We start from the raw sequence: 18635 nt of genomic DNA, 5'->3' as shown, positions 1-18635 counted from the left end.
CTGGGGAAGAGGGTGGTAATAAGCCTGGGGAACCTGGACAGACCAGTGGTGGGGATCCAGCCAGACTCTCCCTCAGGCTTGTCTACCCACAGTCTTATTTGGACGTTGCAGACACTGCACAGGTCACACTAGAGTGAGTCAAGGCTCAGGGTGGTGGGGCCCTCTAGGAGGAAGGGAAGAAATGGATATTGGGCTGTTAACTGCATCCCCGGTAAAGCCTGCATGGGCAAGAATAGACTCCAATGGCAGAAAGGAAAAAGGAGAAAGTTCTGTGGTTCTGAGAGTGACACAGAAAATATTAGCCCACACCTCTGTAGTGCTCTGTAAAGGAGCTATTTTAGGTATGTCTGTAGAGTTACTAATCTTTCACAAAATCCCACGAGGTAAATACATTATTATCCTCATTTTAGAGACAAAGAAACTGAAGAACAGAAAGTTCAATACTTCTTCAAGTGTTGGATCATAGTGGCAGAGCCAGGATCAGAACTAACCAGGGTTCGTGCTCTCCACACTGTGTTCTACTGTCCCAAACTGTGTACACACTGCAAGATTCAATGTGTTTTCACATGTACATAGGTACATGTATACGTGTTAATCTTACATATTTTCCTTCACGTGCAAAGACAATCCAGTAACGGTGGTACTTCTGGCATTGGGTTGACTTCCTTGAAAAGCAAATTTTATCAGCTTCTTTTCAAGAGATGAAGTCTTGGCCACTCTGTCAACCATGACCTTTTGGGCCAGGTAGTCATAAGGGACCTTGACTGGCAAATGTCTACAGAGGTAGGACAAAATCTGTGCTTGCTGATAGATTGTCAAGGGCATTGCTGTCACCCGCCTCTCATAAACCACAGTGGCAAATGTAACTGACTTACTAACACTAATGTGGTTGTGCTACCTTTGAGTTTTGACTCAGATGGAGGCAAACATGTAGCTAGTGTGGCATTTAGAAATAAGTTTGCATTTTTTTTCTAAAGGGAAACAGCAGTGATTTCTTTATTTTAAAATTTTAACCTCTCCTTTTCTTTGACTTTATCTTCCACAATATTTTTTGTTTTGAGTGTACATGAAAGGTATTAGGGTGATAGATTTAACCTATGTGGTCATTCAGTCAACTAATTCACCGCATGGTGTTTATTGGGTGCCTACCGTGGGCATGGTTCTAGACACCCAGGACGCAGAAGCAAACAAGACACAGGTCTCCAGGCTCATGGAATTAGGGCTGATAGATGATATGCAAAGAAGTAAATATAATAAGCAAGGTGACCTTCAGATAGGTGTATATAGATTCAGGAAGAAAGTTACACACAATGGTATTTGGGAGACAACTGAGAACAGGGTAGAATTATTTCTTAGACACCATATCCTGTGTAATGAGCATTTATGAAGTACCTATTGTGTTAAGCACCTGCAATACAGAGAAAGGGCAAAACACACCACCTGACCACCTCTCCAGCAACAGCAGATGAGAAATCAAATTCCATGTGGATGGACTTGTGACCTGTCTTGGAGCTACCAGAGAAAACTTCCTGGGATACCACTGACATAAAATGTTAATGACACCAGAAGTCTCTCTGGCTTCAATGCCCACAGAGAAATAGGGTCCGTCCCGATTTTGCAGGAATGGTTTGTTGGGAAACATTTCCCACGTAGACATCTCCACTCCCTGGATTAGAACTTTAAGCCTGTGTTTGCTCATTACACAAGTATTGTGGATCTACTTCTGCCAGAGGCATTCAAAACATGCCAAGCTGATGTTGCATAAAAAAAAGAAAACAGATTGTGCCTTCAGCAAATATAAGCTGGTGAGTAGAGTCAGCGTCGCTCACTTTCGAGAGGGGAGCTGACATTCCGCTGCCTCCGGGTGAATGCAAGCAATGGACATTGAGAAGGTCAACTCCATGGACTTTGGAGAATTTGTGGATGTGTTTGGGAACGTCATTGAGAGATGTCCTCTGATCGCGGCTGCTGTTTGGTCCCAGCGTCCATTCTCCAACTTGGAAGATTTAGAGAAGCATTTTTTTGCCTTCATTGATGCCCTTCCCCAGTCAGGTAAGGCTTCAGCATGAGACGCTGAGAGTCTCTCCTAAGGGATTTCAAATATGTTCATCAAAATGCTTTTAAAGATTTTAACCTAGTTGCTTATCATTGATATACCAACTGGAAATTTTTATTGTAAGGTTTAATTTCTTCAGATGTAATTAATGGGAGTCAGACACTTGCAGGGTGTTAGGCCAAAAGTAGAATTCAAGACGTATGTTGGTCTCAGCTCAGGCCTTGATCTCAGAGTCGTGAGTTCAAGCTCCTTATTGGGCTCTACACTGGGTATGGAGCCTACTTAAAAAAAATAATTTATTTATTTTATTTATTAATGATAGTCACACACACACACACACAGAGAGAGAGAGAGAGAGGCAGAGACACAGGCAGAGGGAGAAGCAGGCTCCATGCACCGGGAGCCCGACGTGGGATTCGATCCTGGGTCTCCAGGATCGCGCCCTGGGCCAAAGGCAGGCGCTAAACCGCAGCGCCACCCAGGGATCCCAAAATAATTTTTTTTTAAAGAGACATATGGTGGCTCAGGTAAAGTGACTGTTAAATAGTAAAGCTATGAAGTCAGGAAGAAAGAGAAACAGGCACTCGTCTCAGGCCTCACAGCCGCTCAGAAGCCAAGGATCAGGCTAAGGGCCCACCTTCTCTTAGCCAAGTGTGTTCACTTTGGGAATGTCCCGTATGCAAGAGAGGAGACAACACGGTATCAGAATATCTCAGGAGCCCAAGGGAAAGAGCAAATGGCTGACATTTTTACCAGAAAGGGCCAGTCAGGACTGGACTGCTGAGGAAAGTAAACTTTCAGATCAGCAACTCCCTGAGGGAGTGAAGGGGAAAAGACAAAAATCTGAAGGAATTCCCCTGGAGAAAGGGAAAGAAATTGCTGATTTCCTCTGGGTAGAGAGAAAAAGAGACACTTGTGGGTGTGGGGTGATGAGAGGTGGAGTTGGAGGTTTAGGCTAACCCCAAGTGACTCACAGCCTCACAAGGATTCAGACGCTGAAGGTTAGAGTCAGAGCTGCTTCCTGGGCTGATATCTTCAGAAAAGCCTGAAGGGAGGTGAGGGGTCAGGGCTGCCTTCAGAGAGGGGCTTTCCACGGGGATCCGGTGTGTGTGTTGGGGGGGGAAGAAGTGCCACTCTTTTCTCCGTTACGAGGCCAACAAACAGACTCTTGCCTATCTCGTCCAGAGTTTGACATTTGGAATTGTTTCTGATGGTCAGATGAATGCCTCCCAGATAAGGAATTCATTTTAATTATTTTAGGCAAGAAGGGAGCAGAGTGTTATAAAATCAAAGTGACAGAAATGTCGGGACCGTGTTGGCAGTCGCCTACTTCTGGGGCGTTTCTGAGCTCTGCCACTGGGCTTAGGGATTAGTGGGGCTGCACAGCCTTGTGACTGATGACTCCCAGGAATGGTCAGCCCCGCTTGATGAGCAAAGGGGCTCCCCTTGTAGCCCTCAGCCTGTAGAGTGAGCTGGAAAGAGCAAGGAGCCACCAGAGCCCATGTTCAAAATGTCTGCCAGGAAAATGCAGGTCAGATGAAAGCTTTCTAGGCCAAAGGGGAAAAGATTTTTAAAGGGTATGAATGCCTTATGAATGGCATATTTTCTATATCAAGTTTAAAAAAAAAAAGGGAGAATCCCGTCGTCTATCTCAATAGCTGAGGGGTGGTGGGGCTGGCAAAGGAAGGTATTGCATGGATAGTTTAAATCTAGTAGTCACTGGTTTATCCAGTTATTCAACATTTATTTAGGGTTCACTGTGCCAGGAACTTAGATCACAAAATTAAAACTTCCCTATTTCTGTCTTCTCTCCCACCAGTAGGCACTCCAATTAGCTTGAGCAGAGGTTCTAGTGAAGGTTTGTTAAGGTCTAGTTGAGGTTAAATCTAATCAGGGATGCCTGGGTGGTTCAGTGGTTGAGCCTTCAGCTGCCTTCAGCTCAGGGTGTGATCCTGGGGTCCTGGATTGAGTTCCACATTGGGCTCCCCACAAGTATCCTGCTTCCCCCTCCGCCTATGTCTCTCCCTCTCTCACATGTTTATTCTCATAATAAATAAATAAATCTTAAAAGAAGGTTAAATCCATCACAACCCTGAGCAAAGCGGGATTTGGGGATTGGCATTCACTACCTCCATCCTGAGGCTTGTGCTTGATCCTTCTCCTAACTCAGTGGGAACTCTGTATTCTGGCCCATGTCAGAACCCCACATCACTCGGTAGATAGGATACTAGGACTTAATAAGAATTGAATGATTCAGAAGATGAGATCATAAAATGATTTTGAAAGATGATGGATCCTAGTATCTATTCCCCACACGTTTTACCTGGAGTATCTTTAATGGCAGGTTAGTGGGACAAAAAGTTGAGGGGTTGTTTGCTTCTGCACTAGACACTGTTCTGTACAGGAACCTCCCTGTGGGTGGAACCTACTTTTCTGTCCACAGTCTCTTAGGCAGGCAGCTGGGAGCAAAGCTTCAGTGCTGTATGGGTGGTTACACTATATCTAATCCCTTCAAACTAACACAACAACTATGATGATGAAGATGATGTTACACATGCCACTAATAATAGCAATAGCTAACATGTATTTAACTGTTACTGCTGGTGTGTTTCAGGCACTTTTTTCAGCAATTTACATTTGACAAATCATTTAATCCTTATAATAATCTTATAAAACAAATATTATACCTATTTTACAGATGAAAAACTGAGGCACAGAAAGATTAAATGACTTGATTAAGAGCACACAGCTTGAAAGTGGCAGAACTGGGATTCCAAACCCTGGTAGTCAACCCAACAGCTTTTGAAACATTTTTAGAGAATCAGAACAGTCTAGAAACAGTTTCTACGGGGTTTCATCTATTCATTCACTAATTTACTCAATTAGTGTGGTGCCTGGTGTCCCAGATCCTATGTTTGTTTGTTTATTTATTTTTATTTTTATTACTTTTTATTTTTACTTATGATAGTCACACAGAGAGAGAGAGAGGCAGAGACACAGGCAGAGGGAGAAGCAGGCTCCATGCAGGGAGCCCCATGAGGGACTTGATCCCAGGTCTCCAGAATCAGGCCCTGGGCTGAAGGTGGCGCTAAACCTCTGAACCACCGGGGCTGCCTTGTTTGGTTGTTTAAATGAGCAAATAAAATGGGATTCACTGAATAGTCTAGCTTTAATCTTTGCATGGTTGGGAACAAACTGGGTGTCATGAAGTCTTTGATTTCTAAGACTAAAAGACACCTTAAAGAAAAGTTCAGGATAGTGACCTACCTGATCAAGGATTTGTTTTATACATGATCTAAGAAAACCCTCTACCATTAGCAGAAAACAAAATCTTGTTTCTAGAGTAAACCAAGGGTGACAATCCAGTTCTGCTGCGCTATGATGACTATTGGTCAGTAGGTGGCAGTCTAGGATTAATATTCAACTCCAGCACTAATTAGCAAAATACCCTTTTGACCCAATCGGTTTCCGACTTCCGGGCAAGGGACTCAGCAAAAGTAAAGGGAAGACACACACACACACACACACACACACACACACACACAGCCAATAATCAACCAATTCAGTACCGATTTGTGTTAAAAATCAAAGAGCAGGAGCACGTGGGTGGCTCAGTGGTTGAGCGTCTGCCTTGAGCTCATGCCATGATCCCAAGGTTCTGGGATGGAGTCCCGCATAGGTCTCCCCGCAGGGAGCCTGCTTCTCCCTCTGCCTATGTCTCTGCCTCTCTCTGTGTGTCTCTCATGAATAAATAAATAAAATATTTTTAAAAATAATAATAAAATAAAAATCAAAGAGCAAAAAACCCCCATGCATCTCCTTGTGACATTTCAGAATTGGATAGTGCCATAATTTACTACTTACTACTTGTTTCAGAACATAGTTGTTGAATAAATTTAAAAAATACTAATAATTCCCCGAACTGGAGACTATAAGGTATTTAGCAGAGGCTATTAAAATGTGTTCAATCAAAAAACATGTAGCACTGCTTTCTAAGAGTGACGTGTTGGTCAAGTGTCCACTATACCCCAGGAATTGTAGCAGGCATTGAGGATAGAGCAAAGAGCAAGACAAATGCCTACCTTCAATGAGTTTACATTCTAGTCAAAAGAGACAGGATTAACATAAATAAATGGGATAATCTCAGGTCCTAGAAACTATTGGAAGAAAATATGTAATCAAAGAGGTCTTTCTTAGGAAGTGACATTTGCGTTTAAAACCAAAAGATGAGAATAAAGCAGTCTAAGATCTAGAAGAAAGCCATCTAAGAAAAGGAACCTGAGATTTTTGGCATTTGGGAATTGTACCAGGAAGCCCCGGTACACAAAGAATAGTGAAATATAAAGATATAAGGGAAGAGAAATCGGGTAGAGGGACTGTGGTAGTGGTAATAGTGAGGGCAGATGCTCATTTGGACTAAGGTTGGAGCAGGAGAGATGGAGAGATGCGACTGGATTCTCAGAATACATGTTAGAGTTAGATTCAACAGATTTTTTAAAAAGATTTATTTATTTCAAAAAAGAGATTTATGTATTTATTTTTGAGAGAGAGGTGGGGGAGGGGCAAAGAGAGAGGCAAAGAGTCTCAAGCACACTCCTGCATGAGTATAGAGCCTAACTTCTGGCTGGATCTCATGACCCTAAGAGTTGGAGGCTTAACAGAGTCTACTGCCTAGGAGCCCCTCAACAGATTTTTTGGATGGATTTGGGGGGAAGGGAGGTCAAAAACAAAGAAAAATTAAGGGTAACTCCTAAATTTTTAGTCTGAGTAACTAGATGGGTAGTGGTGCTATTTTCTACAATGAGGAAAACTTTAGAATTGAGAGGACAATATGGGAGTTTGTTAAGTCTGAGGTGCCTAGTAATCACCCAAATGAAAATATTGGTGTCCATGGGATCCCTGGGTGGCGCAGCGGTTTGGCGCCTGCCTTTGGCCCAGGGCGCGATACTGGAGACCCGGGATGGAGTCCCACGTCGGGCTCCCGGTGCATGGAGCCTGCTTCTCCCTCTGCCTGTGTCTCTGCCTGTGTCTCTGCCTCTCTCTCTCTCTCTGTGACTATCATAAATAAATAAAAATTGAAAAAAAGAAAAAAGAAAAAAATGAGAAAATATTGGTGTCCATATGGACCATAACAAAGGAACTCAGTGGAAAACTGTAGGCTGAACTGGATCTTGGTGTCTGCAAAAAACTGACGGCATTCCTGCATCAGGGCTCCCTGCTCAGCGGGAAGCCTGCTTCTCTCTCTCTCTCTCTCTCTCTCTGTTTGCCCCTCCCCCCTCATTCTGTCTCTCTCTCTCTCTCTCTCTCTCTCTCTATGAAATAAATAGATAAAATCTTTAAAAACCAGCAACCTCCCTCCCCCCCAAAAAAACTGATGGCATTTAAAGACATGGGACCCAATGAGAACATCTGGGCATCAGTGTAAATAGAGAAGGGAAGAGTTGTAAGTACTGAGTCCCCGGGTACTTCAGTGTTAGTGATCTGGCAAAGCAAGAAACAGTGGAGAAAGGATGCAAGTGATGGTCATCTTTTAAGAGGGGGAGAGGAACAACCATGTGACATTCTCTCAAGAGGTTGAAGAAGAAGACGACAGAGCACTGGTTGTTGGGCTTGGGCAAGACATCTGATGTCCATCATCCACGACTTTGATGAGTGCACACAGGTGTGGTAGGTGGGGCTGAAATCTTGATAGAGCAAACCTGAAATAGGAGGTGAGGAAGGAGGCAACACCAAGTAGACAACTCCTTTGAGGAGTTTGCTGTAAGCAGGAGCAGAGATATAGGGAGAAAGTAGAGGAAAGAGGGAATCAAAGTGGGTGTTAATTTTGCCGACCGGATGAGTGATTCTAAGACATGTTTGTGTGTTGATGAGGATAAAGGAGTGCAGGGAGTAGGGGGAGAAATGGATGCTTGAAACTGTAGTCTTGAGATGAAAAGAGGGGCTGGCTTCAAGAGCACAACAGAAGGGACAGATGATCCATTGTGCCATGCGGGAGAACGCACTAGTTCCTACTGAGCAAAGAAAAGAAGAGGCTGGTGGGCTGTAATAGGGTTCTAAGCCAATCGCCCATTCTGCAGTGGCCACTGTTGTCTGTCCTGTTCTCCTGTTGAGATAGAGTGTCAGCTCTGTGCCAGGAACTCTCCTGGATGCAAAGATTCATGACTTGTCGTCAGAGCAAATAATACGCATCTACACCTACATCCCTACATGTGTCATACCAATGGCACAGGCAGTAGGATTTTAGGAAAGACTGAAGAATAGACAGCATTGAAGTGGTCCTGTGAACCACAGGTCCCTCCACTGACCTAGCTAGCGCTGCACCCGAGTGGGGCTGGTTCAGTGAGTGCCATCCCTGGTAATACTCATGGGGTCAGTGGTGTGGGGCAATAAAGAGGGCGTTTTTTGGCCAGACAGGTGGGATCAGGTTCTATTTTTTCTGAGCCACCATCCTGTAACAGGCTCCCTGCACTTTTCTTTTTATCTGTAGCTCTGTGTGTGTGTGTGTGTGTGTGTGTGTGTGTTTCTTCTTTTCTTTGCTCTGCCCTTCTCTGGGCCTCCCTTCTCTCCTCTTCCTTCTCTCCTCCCCACAAACAGAGTAAAACGAGGGCTCAATCCTGGGCAAACATTAACCCCAGGCGGTGTTTTCAAGAGGGGAGATGAACCCAGGGGAGTGAGAAGTGAGGTGCAAAAGCAAGGAGGAACAAGGCAGGTCTGGCACACGTGGGACCAGCCCTGGGCACCATCGCCTTCCTGCTCTGCAGTCAACTAGGGGAGTCTGCTGGGGGCCCTAGGGGGATGGACACCCCCCCAACCCCCCACCCCAGCGCCACCCACCAATAGCTTACTACTTCCTCCAAGCTCAAGCTGGGCCTCTAGAGAATCAGAAACAAGGGGGGGAAGGGAAGCTGAGAGAGGGGGACTCTTTGAGAAGACTGGTATCAGCCCCCCTCGCCTACAGATCGCTTTGAAAACCTGAATATGCAAGGAGGAGGCGCCAAGGTGAGCCTTCTGTCCAGACCTGTAGAGTCGCCCAGGACTCGGTTTCCCCGTTCCCCAGCCAGCTGTTTGAAGGCCCAGGGCTTGTGCACAGGGGTTCGGAGTAGATTTGGTGTGGTAGGGGCCCCGGGGCACCGCCAGCCTCCAGGGCCAGGGGTTGGAGGGGAGTGCAGGTAGGGAATTCAGCACCTTCGTTTTCACCCACCCTGATCAGCCGCAGGAAAAGAATCACCTAGTGTTTCCAATGCCCCAGGGACATGCACATGAGAGGGGATCTAAAATAATGTGTTACACAGGTGGAAGAATTGGTGACACGAGTTTCATTTAACTAAGCACTCCTTAACCCTCGAAGAGCAGCCAGTTCCCCCAAGTTGCCTGTCATTTGAGCTACAAGTTAAGTGACTTTGGGCAGGTCACCTAATCTAAACCGAACCTTCACTGAATACTCTCTCTTTTTTTTAAAGATTTTACTTATTTATTTATTCATGAGAGACACCGAAAGAAAGAGGCAGAGACACAGGCAGAGGGAGAAGCAGGCTCCCTGTAGGGAGCCTGATGTGGGACTCTACCCCAGGACCCTGAGATCCAGACCTGAGCTGAACCGCAGGTGCTCAATCACTGAGCCAGCCAGGCGCCCCACTTGAATGCTCTCTTAAATTTATTTTTTTAAAGATTTTATTTATTTATTCATGAGAGACATGGAAGGAGAGAGAGGCAGAGACACAGGCAGAGGGAGAAGCAGGCTCCACGAAGGGAGCCCGATATGGGACTCGATCCCGGGCCTCCAGGATGCACCCCTGGCTGAAGGTGGCGCTAAACCGCTGAGCCACGGGGCCTCCCCAACTCTCTTAAATTTAGATGTTTGCCCACCCTACCCCCTTGTTCACCCCCCTCCCCCAGCCACAGTCTATGCATTAGATGGTGCCATCCCCAACATCCTTTAATTGGGTAGAAACTACAAGGTTTGAATGCTGGGAGGTTTATGTTATAACTGAAGCAGATTTTAAATGATCTCCCTTTCCAACAGAGCTCTGACTATTCCCAGGGCCACAGTCGGATGCTCCCAGCTGCACCACAGTCCAGTTCCAATGTTTACAACGACTAATAATAATGGCTGTTTATTGGATGTTTGCTGACATTAGGCACTGTGTTTTAGGGAAATGAATTGTCTCTAATCCTCACAGCTACTCAGCAAGTCAGGTGTCATTACCCTCATTGTACAGATTACGGCAGTCTGCTTACCATATCTGAAATCTTGCCCATTCTTGAGGATTTGAATTCTCTCTTTAGAGAGCTAAGCAAAATGGTTGGCCAGGGCTCAGGGAAACTCCTTGGGTTAGGATTTAAAATCTCAGGTATCACACCAGGGGGTTCCAATTTTAGGCCTGGGAGATTGAGAGGTTACCTTCCAGGAAAACTCCAAGTTATTCTCTGTGATGTCTTTGGAACCTACTTGTTGGAGCAGGGGAATGAATCTCAGACAGGGTGGGTGGTGAGTGGGTGCTACTTTCGTAAAAGGAAGAAAGCCACTTTCCTTTAAAGGGCTGTGGAATTCCTGCTGGAAATGGGTTTCTTTGCAGTTAATCATCTGGACGGCTCTTGGGATGCTTGATTCCAGAAGCGCAAAACTCACACTTAGGATCACAAAATCCTGGACATTTATTTGGCAAGCCCCGTGGATGTTCTCTCCCCCCCCCCCCCCGCCCCTCCCCGCCCCTCTCCTACGGACAGAACGAAACCCATTCCGTGGCTTTTGCAGGAAGTCTTCAGGCCCTCGCGTCCGGCCCTCTGCGACATCAAAGCCCCCTTGAGAGCAAAGGACTTTGAAAAGATACGAAACGCTCGGTCTCCTTATCGCGTCCCTGCTCCCTCCCGAGCAAGTCGTAAATTCCGAGGCCCAGCGGCCTCTCCCCTCCGCTCTTCTTGCCCCAAGGTCTCAAAGGACAAACTTGTCACTTCCCGCCCCGCCCCTGGGTCCAGGCTGAGGCCGCTGAAGCTGGGCCGGAGGGGCGATGGCAGTGGGCACCCCTGCACCTCCAGGGTACCCCCCGCCGCCCCCTGGAGCCCTCCCCGGGCGCGCTGACGAGTCCCGCCGCCGTCTGTGCTTCCCCGCAGGCCGAGAGGGCATCCTGCGCTGCCACCCGGACCTGGCGGGCCGCGAGCTGCAGCAGGGCACGCTCAGCGCCGAGTCTCTGCGGGAGCAGAGGGGCGCGGGCCTGACCAGCCTGGACGCGGGCGAGCGGCTCCGGCTGGCGGAGCTCAACGGGCAGTACCGCGCGCGCTTCGGCTTCCCCTTCGTGCTCGCCGCGCGGCGGAGCGACCGGGCGGCCGTGCCCCGCGAGCTGGAGCGCCGGCTGCGCTGTGCGCCCGCGCAGGAGCTGCGCACCGCCCTGGCCGAGGTGAAGAAGATCGGCCACCTGCGACTCGCCGACCTCCTGGGCGCCCACCCAGCCGGCCTGTAGCGCCGCGCGGGCCCGGCCCCCGGCCCCCGGCCCCCGGCCCCCGGCGCCGGTCGGGACGCGCTGGGACGCGAGGGGCGCAGGCCGGGAACGGCGTCCCCACGCGCACAAAGGGAGGGGAGGACTGGGGCCATCGTGCCCTTTTGTCCATCCACCCACATGCACACGCTTTGCCAAAATAAACAGGTTCGTGTTTGCCCCCGGTTTATCCAGCTTCAATTCTTCACTCCTTTTGCAGCCCGTTGACGCCACCAGCCTTTGTGGATCCCAAAGCCCGCATCCAGCTCGCCTCTCTGGCTCCGCATCCTCTCCTGCTAAGCCCCGGCTGCAAAGCAAAAAAAAAAAAAAAAAAAAAAAAAAAAGGCCAGAAAAGGAATCTTTTTTTTTATTTTTTTCAGAAAAGGAATCTTTTTTGCCACTGCGGTTTGTCTGTTTTTTCTTCTCCCACCTCATTCGCTGTGCCCGACCTTTACATGTGAGCAGATGTAGTTTTCTCATTCTGGGGCGCCTATGGGAGCCGGAGCCGGAGGGAGAAAAGGAAAAGCAAAGTACTGGTTTGGATCCTCCCCAGGGGGGAAGCCGCGGGTGGGGGTCGCTGGGCGGGAGGGAGCCTCGAGATGGACCAACTTTGGGGAGGCCTCCGTGGGGGCAGGCGGAGTAGCTGCCTTAGTTGCTCTTGAGAGAGGGTAGGGAGTGCGGGTGTCTCCAAGGTGGACCAGCCTGAAAGTCGGGAGCCGGTGGCCTCTGGGACCCTCCCACAGGTCGCCCCTCACCTTGAGACTCTCCCAGAGATCGGGCCTTTAGAGTTGGATTGTCAGAACTCCAGGCTGTCCCCCAACCCCGAGGGGGGGCATTAGATCATTAAAAAGTTAAAAAATGGAATAAATAATAATTTAATAATACTCACTGAGTACTGCTGAGTATCCTGGCCTCCCCAGGTGAATATGAGAACCACCTTCCACCTCGCTGATAAAGCAGGTAATAGGGGGAAATGGCGCACATTGAAATCCTTCTGGCCTAAGGCCATTCTGGGGTTCCAGAGCTGTCTGCACTGAGGGCCAGAATGCCCACTCATGCAGAAGGAGTTCATCACACACACTTTCTGTCATCCCCCCACGCTGGAAGGTCTATCGTTCAGGTCCTAAAGGATCCGACCTAAGTTTCTGGTGGCAGAGGAGAAACAAGCCACAGTCATCCTCCTAGATACAAACAGGAAGAGGTGAAGGCAGAATCTGGCCATTTTGAAGATTGGAATCTCTATTAGTGACCAACCCAGGTCCAGAGTAGCAGCAGCAACAAGCAGCAAGAAAACCTTGTTTTCCTAAAAAGCATGCCTTGGTTTGGAGGCTGGATTCACACTCTGGCCACACCAGGTATTTCAATCAAGGAATCTCCATCCCATTCCCACCTCACAGGCATTCTGTGCTAGTGGTAAGGGAGAAGGCCAGAAGCGGGTCATGGGGCCAGGTGGAGTGCCAGGGAAGTGAGCTGTGGCTACCAACATCCCTGTAGACTAATGCCAGGGCCTCCTCTACCTGGGCCTGTGCCAGATGCTTTCTCAGGATGCAAGAAGACCAGGTGCACACTACAAAGGCACATTGAAGACTCGGTTCCTGTGCTCTAAGACCCCAAGGCCAGGGTGGGCCTCATCAGGCCTGGGGCTAGACACTCCCCCCTTCACTTTAGCCAGGGTAACTTGGGGCTTTTACTGACACAAACGAGAAATCCGCTGCTTGACTCAGTTTTCCGGCCCAGGATACAAGTGCCACAGACTGGGCCTGAGACTCACATTGATCTACTATATTCAAGCGACCCTGTCCAACCCTAGGATGAGTCCAGCTGAGCTAGATGAGCCCCCGTTGCAGAGTCTGGACCCTCCGTGTAAATGTGCTCAACCTAAGATAGCCAGGCTTTCCCCAGGGAAGACTTCCAGCTGTAATTTTAGACTGAGCGTGCAGGAGATCTGGACCTCTCAGGCACGACCTGGGTGTCCAAAATTGTTTATTTCTGCAGGAGGAGGTGCGGTGGGAGAAGGCGCCGGATCCGCCCCCTCACAGGAGCTGGGAGGTGGAAGCGGAGGAAGAACTGGCCGAGCGGTGCCTCTTCCCAAGGCTCCTGAGTTCCTGTAGCCTCGCGGGCAGGCGCAGGACGCGACGCGGGTCCTGGGCGCCGGGCTGGCTAGAGGCCCTGGCAAAAACCACTGGCAGCTCCTGCTTTTTTCTCCAGAAGGAGCAAAGAGGCAGAGGCAGTTCTTTCGCGGGAGGGTCACCTGTGGCTGCCAAGCACTGGGAGGGCAGTTTTCTGTGGCCACATCTTGGCTCACACAGCAACGCGCCCTGGGCTCCTGCTGGCCTTGGCCTGGCAGAGATGTTTCTCCTTTCCGCGCTCCGGTGCGCCGCATGCGGGAGACAAACCTGGACCGCGGAGACCGGCGGAGACGGGCGGCGACAGTCTGGGTCCTCTGTGCGCACCAGCCAAGGCGGCGTGGTGGCCTGAGCGCGCCCAGCGAGTGTCTGGGGTCCCAGAAGTGGTTGGCACGGATTCTAAGGTGGATAATTTAATACTTTACATACTAATTCGTTAAAACACACACACACAGCCCACAATAGCAGTACTAAAAATAGTGGAAAGACGGGAGCTGAATTCAGTTTCTCTAGCCCTTCAGCCCTTCCAAGCACACCTGCTTCCCAGGTGGGGGGGACTCGCTCGCCACATTTCACTTCCCTCTTAAAACGGCCAAGCCCAACCCCGTTGGTGCTCAGAGCAAAAAAGACCCGAGAGCGCTCCCGCTAGGAATTCATGAGCCCAATCCGAGCTTGGTATTCACGTGTGTAATCAAGAAGCTGAATGGGGGGGGGGGGGGCTCCTTTTATTTGCCCAAAGAAGCCAGCTTTTTGGTCTAGGTGTCCAAAAGATGTACACGGACACTGTCCTGGGAAGTAAGGGAAGGGGGCAAAGACAACACAATTTCTTTACATAAATTTCTTTACTCATCTTAAATTTCACACATTTCCAGGGATCAGCCTTAGGATATCAGTTCCAATTCAAAAATAGCTCTTTTCAAAAAGTATTTACTGTAGGACAGGAGTGGATGGATACCTTCTTTGGTAACTGGCAAAAAAATATGGGATGGAATTTATGGAAAATTCGCCATTCAATAAACTAATAAACAGCAGTTAGCAGGTGTCTGCGAAAAAGAGAAATAAATAGGATGCGGAAAGTAGTCAGAACTGTGGCAATAACAGAACCTGATTGTTCTGGTACTATTTAGGGGGGTGAGGAGGAGGGGAATGGGGAGTTTGGATTCCGGGAACCAACTAGTTGGTTTTGTGTTTCCAGGGTGGCACCAGCAGCCTCAGTAATAATTAACATCTGTACAGAGTCCTACAGGTTGCAAAGAATGTACCTATAGTAGCTCATTTAGTTTTAGTGACTGGAACAGCTAGCTGTGTGACCTTGGGAAAGTCACCTGCCCTCTCTGAACCTCGGATTTCTCCACTATAAAGTGGAAGTGCTACATAGACAGTAAGTCCCCTGACTCCCCTCCAGGGAGAGAAGCTTCCCAGTAGGCCCAGTGATTCAAGGAGAACTGAACTTTATCTGAGCCCCTTCCCTCAGCCTCATAAAGCCTACTGTGTAGGGCTTCCTTGGAACATATTTTCATATGATAAGCAAAGGTCACTTCAGGCACAGACGTTGGTGAGTGAACAAATGGTAACTGAAGGCCCTTCCACGTCAAGAGCAAGTGATAACGTTTAGCTGTTGCTGGCCTGAGAGCCCGATTCTCCTCAGCATCAAGAGTTCTCCTCCGGGGTAAGACCCCAAGGCCTTCTCTCAAGGGGCTCAGTGCTCATCCATCTCGAGGAATTAGAGCGGGTTATACAATACCTACACAGTTGACCTCAGACTAATTTCAGAAGAAAGAAAACAGGCCACTGCCACTTATTTGCGTAACATTCACCCAAGGAGTAAAACAGATTTCTGTACCCAAATATCACCCCTTCTCTTGAGGCCCTTTCTTTTCCTAAATCTCCTAGCTTTAAGAATATATTTTGGAGAGAAAAGCATAGTATAAAATGTAAATTCCTTGCCTTGGTTAAGAAAGCATGGTGATCCCAACATGAGAGGAATAAAGCAGTGGATTTCCCCACTCTCCTGCACCCTCTCCCCTTGAGCGCTAAAACTGTAGTCCAATAATGACTTCCCACAAACTCGGGAACTTTTCCTCAGATAGAGAAGACCAGACACTCAGTTGGCTGCCAGGGAAATATTCTTGAGTTCAATGGGGGTAGGGACACATCTGCTCCCGTAAGTGAAGCCAGGGCAGCTGTGGACAGCTGCGGCCCTCTCGCTGTTCAGAATAAACATGCTGGGATCCATTGTGGCCTGATGGGGCTGAGCAGGTGATGGACTCTGGGGAGACCCCACAGAAAGGACACTGCCATCCATTTACTTCCCAGAGATGTTAGCTGAGTGGGCCGTGTGGCACGGCAGTGCAGGGGTATTGCGGTCAAACCACCGGTTATTGAACCTTTTTCTTTGTGCATGGCTGTTGCTGATTGTGTGCAATACCTGAACAATTCCCTAAACACCAGATTAGGTAGAGATCGAGTCCTTTCTCCACGGTGAGGTAGACTGCCAAGCTGAACAACTATCAAACTACATTCCCTTTTTTTTCACTCTTCCTTAATTATCCCGGGAATCTAGGTCAATGCAGGGTGAGGTTTCCTGTGAACAGGAGAGGGAGAACAGAAGTGTTTCACTATTTGGATAATTTCATTGATCTGAACAGGATTCAGAAAGTAGACTTTCGAGCTAAGATGGAGAGAGATGGCCTGCCCTATCTGGGTTATAAGAGTCACAGACACCCCAGTTTTCAGGAGCTACAAATATGGGGGAAAGGAGGGTTCCCCAAGCTGGAGCAAACACTGAGGACCTTTGAGCAGGGAGAGAGCCCTGTCAATGATCTGTAGATTCAAGGAGTGTCCATCTGCCTAGAGGAGCAATCCGCCCCTTCCTGCACCTCAAGCTGCTCCCCTTGCCCTGCCCACCGCGCCCCTGCCCTCGCCACTTGCCGGAATTCTGGAAGCCCTGACCCTCTCGGAGGAATGTTGAATGGCCTTTACAATGTTAGCAACAAAGAGACGTCCCTTTGATAACTGAGTTGTGGCTGCCCTGTAGTCTTCCTGATGCTTTATTTACCTGGCTCTCTTTCTTCCCACCCTCTCCTACCCTTAAAAGCTTGCTTTAGCTCTGACTCCATGGGGTCACATTCAGCCTCAGCTCAACCCCAGCCCCAAGCTTTCCACCACTGTGCCTCCTCCAGAGCGATTTGCTGAAGGCTTCTCTGGTGGGGCAGCTGGTTGGAGACCAGAGGTACTGGCTGGAAAGGAGCCTTGAGCAGAGAGGTTGGGGATGACCATCCCAGGCGGTTCTCAGCTCAGGCCAAAAGTTCTAAGAAAGCCACCAAGTACCTTGGGTCTGGTACTGAGAAAACTCACCCCTGAGGCTCTGATGCAGGTGGCACCTGCCTTCAACAGGCCACACATTTACACCCAAAGGCTGATGGGGTCCCATCCAGAGCAGGCCTCCAGTGGATAGGCACCTGACAAAGACCTGCCAGAGGCTAAGCCATCATCACGATGAAAAGACACCCAAATCCCTGGGTGGTGCAGTGGTTTGGCGCCTGCCTTTGGCTTAGGGCGCGATCCTGGAGACCCGGGATTGAATCCCACGTCGGGCTCCCAGTGCATGGAGACTGCTTCTCCCTCTGCCTGTGTCTCTGCCTCTCTCTCTCTGTGTGACTATCATAAATAAATAAAGAAAAAAATATTAAAAAAAAAAAAGAAAAGACACCCTAGCTTCTTTCTCATCAGCCACCTTCTACTACTCTCTGCTCCTGCCACCCTGCCCTTTGGGGACCCAGATGGGCCTCTTGGATGAAGGGCAACTGGATGTGAAGGGACACTCCCAATCTGAGGAGCTTGTTCAAAGAAATCAGTATAGGCTCCCTTCCTCTCACCAAATAGCCAGACCCAGGACCTAGGAGGGGGTGGTGTACTTGTTACTGCCATGTAGGCCCATTTTCCATGAAGAAAACCAATTGTTTTTTTCACCATGATATCCTTTTTTCCAGCTCTTGCACCCCAATTGAGCCTCAGGTTTACCTGTGGTCCAGCCAGCTCTGGAGTCTAGCATGACCCCTGGGGCCAGAGCAACCCTGGTCGCTCCCAAAGCATTTGGGCGGGCAGACCAGAGCCCTTTCTCAGGGGCAGAGCACAGAGACACAGCTGGAAAACCGGGACAATTAGTCAGCGGCCCGCGGCCGAGCCATAAAAACGCAGGAAGCGGCCACTGCAGGGCGGAGGGAATGGCTGTCCCCAATAAAGTGATTGTTCCAAAGAATGCCCACATTCCGAAGACACAGGCTTGAGCCTGGGCCTCGGCTTCCAGAGCTCAAGGCTTGGGAGGGGGCTGGGAATGGGGGGGACAGAAAGAGGAATTGTGTCTCCAGGAAGAGGAGGAAGATGTTTGGTAGATCAAAAGTTTGCAGTGCCCACCACTTAACCTCCCACATTCCCACCCCATCAGGACTGCAGACTCCCACTTTCTCTCCCTCTCCCCCAACTCAGTGATTTGGGTTCTGTAATGGGGCTTGCAATTTATATCCTATTTTATTTCCTGAGAGGTCCAATGACACTCAGCTGTCTGGGCCAGGCCAGTAGATCAATGGAGGACCTGCTCCTGTCTTCCACCTCTTGAGTGCTCAGCTCTCTGACACCACCCCCCCCCACACCCCTGATTTTTAACCCTCTTTCTTGGGAGACCAGCAAGCAGGAGATCCCACACCCCTGGGTTAGTTCAGATCTTACTTGGGCCTGGCCTCTTTCCACTATGCAGCTTTGGTGGGTGTCATCTGTAAAATGGAGATGACAACACCAGCTTTGTTCCCCATCTAGGGAGATGTGAGGATCAAGGCAGATAAAGGGCACTGGAAGGAGCTCTCCAGAGATGAGAAGGTAAAGTGACAAATACCAGAGAGTGCTTGACAATGAGAACCGACAAGTGCAGATCTGGAGATGAGTGGCTAGCATCCTGCTGGTTCCAAGAGCCCTTCAAAAACA

At 49.0% G+C, this 18635-nt stretch overlaps 1 protein-coding gene across 1 annotated transcript; it reads left to right on the top strand.

The window, feature by feature from the left end:
• The first annotated feature begins 1789 nt into the window (after positions 1 to 1789).
• On the top strand, positions 1790 to 11715 carry URAD (ureidoimidazoline (2-oxo-4-hydroxy-4-carboxy-5-) decarboxylase). The gene is made up of 2 exons (XM_072719885.1): positions 1790 to 2052; positions 11168 to 11715. Exons 1-2 carry the CDS (start codon positions 1869 to 1871, stop codon positions 11512 to 11514), a joined length of 531 nt encoding a protein of 176 aa, XP_072575986.1. The 5' UTR covers positions 1790 to 1868; the 3' UTR covers positions 11515 to 11715.
• The last annotated feature ends 6920 nt before the right edge of the window (positions 11716 to 18635 follow it).

Source organism: Vulpes vulpes, chromosome 9 (assembly GCF_048418805.1).
Source record: "Vulpes vulpes isolate BD-2025 chromosome 9, VulVul3, whole genome shotgun sequence".
Classification (NCBI taxonomy): domain Eukaryota; kingdom Metazoa; phylum Chordata; class Mammalia; order Carnivora; family Canidae; genus Vulpes; species Vulpes vulpes.
This window is presented reverse-complemented; position numbering and strand designations above follow the sequence as displayed.